The 8435-nt window shown below is 46.1% G+C and overlaps 1 protein-coding gene across 1 annotated transcript; it reads left to right on the top strand.

Annotated features, from left to right (window-relative positions):
• Nucleotides 1-4643: 4643 nt before the first annotated feature.
• On the top strand, nucleotides 4644-8435 carry LOC144752760 (uncharacterized). The gene is given in 3 exon segments (XM_078640614.1): nucleotides 4644-6039; nucleotides 6152-6868; nucleotides 8326-8435. Coding segments are annotated over 3 exon segments (2223 nt in total).

The following is an 8435-nucleotide window of genomic DNA, read 5'->3' as shown; positions in this document are numbered from 1 at the left end:
AAAACTCAGGCTCGGTACTTTACCGGTGAATAATTTCTCTTCCGGGTGGAAAAACCTAGGTGTTCTATCTAAAGCCTGTCCTGGATGTGCAGCCCCCAATGAGTCTGTGGCGCATTTTCTCTTTGCCTGTCCGGCATATAGGGTTGCCAGGAAGATATGGTTAAAACCACTATGCATTGGCTTGGGCCTTAGATGCCACAAAATGGCCCTACGGGTCCTCTGCACTGATACGTCTTCTATCGCTATGGTGTGTGGGGTAGCTAAATATTTGGGTAGTGCATGGCAGACACGCACAAGGAGGGCCAAGCCTACCCCCATTTAACCTAACCGCCAGAGGGCCCCATGGCAGGAAGTGTCTTTTTATGGTTCTTACGTAACTGTTTTTAGTGTATATTTTAGAGATTTTAAAAATTGAGTAGTATGTGATGCTGTATGTATATATAGGATTGGTGGGTCCCTACTCTTTTACCTTTTTAATGTACTGTATAAATTGTATACTTTTATGACTTTTTTATCGAATAAAGTAAATACAACGGAATAAATACTCAGGTCGAGGTGTCTAAAGATGTGGTATTTTTCGCAGAGTGAGACAAGGATGTGTCTTAGCTACACTTTTATTCATTTTATATATCAATGATCTTCACCCCCTTTTATTAACCATGACCCCTGATCTGCCTAAAGTTAAGGGTTCTCGTTTACCATCCTTGTTGCATGCAGTCGATGCTGTCAGTGACGGCTGTTAGGGGATGGTGGGGACGTAGGAAATAAATAAAATATCCCGCTGGTCGCTGTCACTAGCTGCCACCTCTCCATCTGGAAGAAGCAGGAACTGGAAGCACCCAGGCTTCCAGATTCCCCTAGCCAATCATGACTCTGCTAATAGCAGCGTTGTGATTGACCTGAGTGTTGTAGTGAGGGAGTGGAAGCCTGGGCATGTTCTCCACCCAGGTTGTAATACAGCCTGGGTGGAGAACATGGAAAGTGCGGACGACTGTTTGGCTGGCCCGAGATGGCTGGCCAAACAGTCATGCACACTTTAGGTGAAGCATCAGCCACTCCTCCTCCCTGTGAAGCGGGGAACGGAGCCCGCAGCACCCTAACCTGGCAGTAACTGCAATACAAAAAATAAAAGGATAATAAAGTTCTTTTATTATAATTTTATTTTTTCCTTTGCACTGCTTTAAAGCAGTGCGGCGGCACTCTGTCTTAGCGTAGGAGCTGCCGCTGAATGCTGTGCTGATGGCTTTTATCCCTAGGGCTTTGTGTCTGCTAGTCTTCGTAAATTTTATGGAAATGTTACACTTACGCACCAAACCTTGATTCTTTACCCTTCCCTTGCAACAGGAGTTCAGGCCAATCCATGTTGCACTTTTTCTTTTTTTTGTGGTTTCTATTCTTTGCGTTAAATAAATTGAGAGAATGAGGATCAACATATGCGCGTCCTTCTCCCCTGAGAACTAATAATAAACAACAAGAACGAGCTAGAAATCAAACTGCATCACAAATCCATTCAGTAATTCTTCTGTGAGAAAAAACAATAAGGTTTTTGAAAAGAACTCTCACCCACCTAGGTTGGTGTGTGAGTTTTTTTTTTAAACCTAAGTTTTTTCTCATTTTTTCTCATTCTTAGTTCTATTCTTTATACACAAAGCGTATTTTGCTCCCCATAATCAAGAGACATAATATCACCGACTTTACGGTAGCATCAAATATGTTTCTTCAACTCGATGATGAGTCTATTTTTTTATATAGGTACTTTCTTGAAAATCGATTGAATAGCAGAAAGGGTGAATATGTTAGCCTTAAGAATGTAGTGAAAAGCCCCTGCTTTCTTTCCCCTCCTTTCTCTTGCCCACATCATCTATCAAGGCCCTTCTCCTTGACGTAACTCCCTCTCCCTGGTTTATCTGTCCCCCAGCTTCCTGTTAGTCCTCTCTCCTCCCCCACCTCCTCATATACCATCCTCCTCCAGTCTATTCTATTTGTGTGCCTGTAATTTCCGGTCCACTTGAAATTATGTGACATTTTCAGCTACTAAAATGTGACCAGTTACTGTTTGCATAGGGTGTGAGGCTGTGCAGTACCCCTTTTGGCACTTGTAACTAGATCGAGCTTAGCTGTGAGCATAGTTGTGCAGAGGGTGTATTATGGGACTAGTGCTGTAAATATATAATCATGCATGTAACGCTGCTGCTGCAGAAACTCACAATCCGCCGTCTTGTAGTGTTTGGGCAGTTCTGTGAATGTATAAAAAAAGTGCTGTCAGTTTGACATTTTGAAATGCCACTTGTTGTTTAACACACCATAGTATTTCAATGGTGTATGAAACCACGGTTGCTAGCTACAGGTTTGTGCTGTAAGCAGGGCCACTGAAATTATGCAAGTGTGCGGCTGCGGCGATTTTTCGCATAACTATAACATTTCCTCATCTGCCACATAATCCATCACATGCGCATAATCTGAAGATTTTAACAAAAAAATAGTTTTTAGCTCTTACGGTTTTAAAGTTGCTAATAATGAAGTGGCACAGGTTACAGCGCAGTAGAAGGCCTTTTGCAAAGGTTGACTGGTCACCTTTCCATTTCTTATTGCTATATTTTGGGTATTACATTGGTACTAATAAGGTGCACCCAATGTCCATAAAAAAATTGGCCACATTATGGCACATAATTTGTCTTTTCTTGCTGCATAATTTACTCAACCCGGCCACAAAATGTTGCCCTCTCCTGCCGCATAATTCCAGTGGCCCTGGCTGTAAGGCGTTCATTATATGGAAAGGAATGTTTCAAGGCGGACAGGTGCAGCGACTGCTCGCATGTTCGTGGTGAGGCTCCCAAGTTGCATCCCTCCTAACCTGTCATGGTCGTAATGCATAAGCTTTGGGACTTGGGGGTTATTGATCTGACACGTTGGCACGGCATGTTTAAGGATTGGCCTTTTAAGGACCTCATTAAATCGTAAACAAACATCTCAATCTCAGTTTACTATGATTGCTGTTGGTTTAATAACGGTTCCTATTTCTACAGTGAAATGCACAGAAACGTGTACTGTTTGTTGGAGCTCCTATGCGACCTATACCATTGGCAACACCATTATTGTTGTGCTCTGCCATTGCCAAGACCTATTGGCTTTGCCAATGCTTATAAAACAGTTTTTACTTTGTAAAACTAGTGGTCAAGGGGTCACGCAGGGAGCATGCAAATTCCGGACAGACAATTCAGTTGAATGGACTGCTTTCAGGGTTTAGCAATATTAGTCACGGTTCATTTTAAGGTTTATTTTGCATAAATAAATTATGCACTGAAGTGCAGACTACAGTTATTTTGGGCAAGTGGATGGAGGCTATTTATTTCCAGGGGGAAACCCAGAGCGATTGGTCACCAGGGATTGTGTGCTTGCTAACCTACTCTATCTACAGTTCATCCACCACTTTACACACAAACTATATATCCCTCTCAATCTTACTTTCTATTTTATACAGCTCTCACCCCTTTCTGTTCACCATACCACATAATTCCACTACACAAATACACTACACATAGGGTGACCAAAACTTGAGAACCAAAAACCTCGAGATTTTAGGAAAATAGAAGGGACTACAATTTTTCATCAATAGAATGGTGCAGAATGACAGTTCTCATCAACATAAGATCACAGAAAAGGCATTAAGAAAATAAATAAAATGTACTTTCTACAACCAACATCATATATAATAATTAAACTGCTTACTTATAACAGATGCTCACTAGCACATCTTTATAACACCCAACAAAGTGCCTCTCAGTGTTTTCAGTCGGCCCCCTCTAAAAACCAAGACATGAGCCAAAATTACTGAAATCTTCCGGGACAGTCGTTGGAAAACCGGGGCTGTCCGAGCAAATTCAGGATGTCTGGTCACCCTATAACTACACACCAAACAATTGTTATGTCAGGAAAAGGAGGCGAGGATTATGCATAGCCTTTCTACATTTTATTGACAGCAAGTTAAAAGGTAACAGAAAAAACACAGGCTCCGAACTACATAACCCATGAGGCACAACGGTAGCCATGGGAACCAGTCCACCAATCACAGTCCAGCCAAGTATACAAAGAGACTCCCTCGACATAGTCCTTCCTCTTTCTTCATTGCTGCCCCGTCAGTTAAGTCCCTTATTATCTATTGCGCATTTCGGGAATGTGGCGTGGGCAGTTTATTGTTGACAGTTGTATTGCTTGTCTATTTGCTTTATTGCTGTTGCGGTGTCTCTCCCGCGTGGTTTGTTGACACGGTAGGCTGTGGCTCGAGCGTCTTTAGTAACGCGCGTGCTCTGTGTGGTGCCGTTTCTTTCAGACGCATGCCTGTGCTTTAGCTTCTCCACAGCAGCCTTTGCGCGCGTGTGGTGAAAACGCGCAGAGGCTTTGGCGCTTCGTATTATTCTTTATTTTGCCTCTCCCCCTTTCAATGACACTGCGTTTGCAGTACGTTTGGACGGGCTTTGCCCACTTTTCAGAATTTAGTGGTTTATTTCTTTCACAAAAAAAAAACATTTAATTATAGCAACCTTCTCAGTTTTAAGGCTTGTTATTTGAGGCACTCGTGTTGGGGGAACCCTTGGTATTTTCATAGGGTGTTTCAGTTTATGGGTGCCCGACCCTCATTAATGATGCAGTCAAGTAACGACCATGACTATGTGACAGCTCCCCCTGCTGAGGTACAGCCCCCCCAGGGACGCACTCCTGCAGAGGTTGACAAGCTCCTTTTTTCGGCCATTGCCCAGGCGCTTGCTCCTCTGCAGGACAGCGTTAATAAGTTATCTGCTCATGTTTTTAAGACTGGTACTGGTATCCTGGGAGACAGTGGTGCAGGGCCTAGTGACATTCACTCCGTGGTGCCACGTAAGGCCGTTAAGCGTGACGCGGGGCACCTGGAAGGCTTCAACAAGCTAGCTGAAGTCTTCCATAAGAGTGCACGCATGCTGAGAAGCGTACCCTACCGGGAGGAAGACTTACCCGGATATACTGGTGGCGAGCCCACCCCAGACTTTGACCCTGAAGAAGGGTTTCCCAATGGCGGAGAGGGTGAGGAGGATGATGATGTGTTTGAGGATGATGACAACTCCTCTGATGATATGTTGGATTCTGGCAGGTCTTGGCGTCCTCGGTCTTCTTGCTCTGATCTTGGGGATGGAGAACCGGTTCTTGCTGATATGTTTGACCCTACCAGTATCTTTCGCCCACGTACTTCTGATTGGGTTCCCGATAAAAAGACTGGGAATTATGTTGACGCAAAGATTAGACACCCTCTTTCACAGGATGTGTGATCATGTCTTAGGTCGGAGTGCCCTAGACCTTCTCTCCCCAATGGTGTTGCATCTACCCCTGAGTTAGACCCCAAGCTTTGCACCTTTTTTGCTAAATATATAAAGGACCCTAAGAAGGGTATAGATCGTTCCTGGAGGGCTTGCCAGGACAAGCTTCTTGATGTTGTGGGGCCCCTGACTAAAATTATTGAGTTGGCGGAGAGGTCACGGGAGTCAGGACAACCGCTCCCAACGGATGATGTTGCAGGCTGGGCACAGAGGGCTATGTGCCTCTTGGGCAATGCCAATTGTGCCCTCTCCGCTGAGCGTCGCCGTTCTCTACTCTTGAAGATTGACCCTAAGCTAGGAGAGCTGTCTTCTTCTGAGGCGGGTTCTGTTGCACAGGGTACTCTCTTTGGAGACCCTTTTGTTAAGGAGCTCAGGAAGTTTGTGGCCACTTTTTCTGCTCTGGATAAAGCTCAGGTTTCCATGAAGAAAATGTTCCCAAAAAAGGTTTTTGGTGGGGCTGGACGAGGCAGGGGTCGCTCTTCCGGCCGGCAGTACAACCAAGGTCCCAATAGAGCTCAGGCAAAACGAAACAATGGCTGGAAGGATGGTAGACAAGGAACCTTCTACCCTTCCCGCAGCGGCAAAGGACAAGTCAGAGGCCGTGGTGGCAACCAGAATTCCAGAGGATTCAATGATAAGCTTAAGAATCCTCTCTCCTGTTCGTTTGAGGGGCAGGATTTCTCTGTTTCTGGCAAACTGGGCAGATCTGACGTCAGATCCTTGGGTGTTAGAGACGGTGCAGGGTTTTCACATAGAATTCTATGGCTCCCCCATTCAAACCTCTCGCCCTTTGTTTTTTTCAGATTCAGAGAACGATTTGATAGATCACGAAGTTCAAGACCTTCTTTCCAAAGGCGCTATCGCTCTTTCTCAGCTTCATCTGCGCTGCTTTTTAAGCAATATCTTTCTGGTAGAAAAGAAAGAAAAAGGCTTCAGACCAGTTATCAACCTCAGGTCCTTCAACGAGTGGTTGGTTTATCGGCATTTCAAGATGGAGGAAATCCATCTGCTCAGAGACCTCCTTCTCCAGAACTATTGGTTAGTTCGGTTGGATCCCAAAGATGCTTATCTGTCAGTTCCCATCTTCCCTCCTCATTGCAGATTCCTTCAATTCCTGTGGAAGGGTCAAACTTACGAGTTCAGAACTCTTCCCTTTGGTTACTCCTCAGCACCCTGGTGCTTTACCAAACTTCTCCGCCCAGTGGTGGAACATCTTCGCACCAAGGGCATCCGGTTGGTTATTTACCTGGACAATATCCTTATAATGGACCAATCCAGGGATCAGCTTCTCCTCCACTTACAGATTACAGTTTCCCTTTTACAGAATCTGGGGTTCACCATCAATGCCCAGAAGTCGGATCTGGTTCCCCAGCAGAGCATGATTTTTCTAGGCTTTCGTATCGACACGAGGGATGCCACCTGGAACCTTCCATCTCAGAAGATTTCAAAGATCAAAAAGGAGATTCGGAAGGTTCTCCGCCGAGACAGGATCTCCCTTCGGCAGGTGGCCAGGATTGTTGGTTTGTTATCGTCTTCGATTCAGGCCATCTTTCTGGGTCCTCTGCATTACAGGGCCCTGCAGAGGTTGAAGGCCTCACACCTTCGCAGGGGTCTCACTTATTCAGAGTTGATCTCCCTTTCCTTGGAGGCCAGGTCGGAACTTCTTTGGTGGATAGACCATATGGAGGCCTGGAATGGGAGAGCGATCTTCGGCTCCCGTCCGGATCTCGTGATAGAATCGGATGCCAGTCGTCTGGGCTGGGGGGCCAGATGCGGGTCTCTCTCTGTGGGAGGCCGGTGGATGGAGGAGGAACTTCTTCTCCATATCAATTGCCTAGAACTCCTTGCGGGTTCTTTTGCCATTCGTTCATTCACGACCAACAAGGTGTCCTGTTGTGTCCTCCTCAGAATGGACAACACGACGGCGGTGAGGTACATCAATCATCTTGGGGGTACTCATTCCAAGATCCTGACGGATCACGCCAAGGATTTTTGGCATTACTGCCTCCAACGTCAGATTTCGGTGACGGCAGAGTATCTCCCGGGAGAACAGAATTGTGTGGCGGACTGGAACTCCAGGAATTTCAGGGATGCCAGCGATTGGAAACTGGATCTGTGGTGTTCTCTCACATGGTGGCCCTTTGGGGCCTTCCTCTGGTGGATCTCTTTGCCTCCAGATGGAACGCCCAAGTTCCCTGATTTTTCAGTTGGAAACTGGACCCGGGAGCGGAGGCGGTGGGCACCTTCCTTCAGGATTGGTCGGGGATTCCAGCTTACACCTTTCCCCGGTTCCTTTTCATCCAGAGAGTTGCAGCCCAGGTCCGCAGACAGAGAACCTCTCTGATCCTGATTACACCAATCTGGCGGGCCCAGATTTGGTGTCCGTCCCCTCTAGAATTGTCTTGGGACAAACCTCTTTGGTTGCCGTCTTTCAACAACATTCTGTCAGATCCCCTGGGTCATCCTCATCCCCTGGTTCTCCAAGGCCATCTACATATTATGGCGTGGAGGATTTCAGGAGACGATGGTCTGAAGTCTCGCTTTGGAGAGAAGCTTAACTCCTCATCCAACAGGCTTGGGTCCCGGGTACTACCAAGCGGTACAGATCAGCTTGGAGAAGGTGGGTTCGTTGGTGTGTGGCAAAACACTTGGATCCCGTGAGCGCCTGCGTTGCCGAAGTTGTAAACTTCCTCACAGAACTTTTTCATCAAAAACTGGCTTATTGCACTATCAACTCTTTTAAGTCAGCCATTTCTGCTTGTCTTTCCCCAGTGGAAGGAGCTCCGGTCGGAGAACACCCGTTAGTTTGTAAACTTTTGAAGGGAATTTGTCTTTCGCGTCCGACAGAGCCTCGTTATTTAGGCCTCTGGGACGTTAACGTGGTCCTTCGTTTACTTTTATCCTGGCAAGATAATGATCTCCTGTCCCGGAAGGAGATTTCAGCTAAACTTGCTATTCTCCTTTGTCTTATTTCTAGTAAGAGAGTGTCAGATGTCCGGGCTCTTGACATTACCGCCCGTGTTTTTTCCCCGGAAGGGATTACCTTTACTATTTCCAGGAGGACTAAATCTAGTACAAGGTCAGTAA

The sequence above is a fragment of the Lissotriton helveticus genome, chromosome 5_1, assembly GCF_964261635.1.
Source record: "Lissotriton helveticus chromosome 5_1, aLisHel1.1, whole genome shotgun sequence".
Lineage (NCBI taxonomy): Eukaryota > Metazoa > Chordata > Amphibia > Caudata > Salamandridae > Lissotriton > Lissotriton helveticus.
The sequence above is the reverse complement of the archived record's forward strand: the minus strand, read 5'-3'. Positions and strand labels throughout refer to the sequence as shown.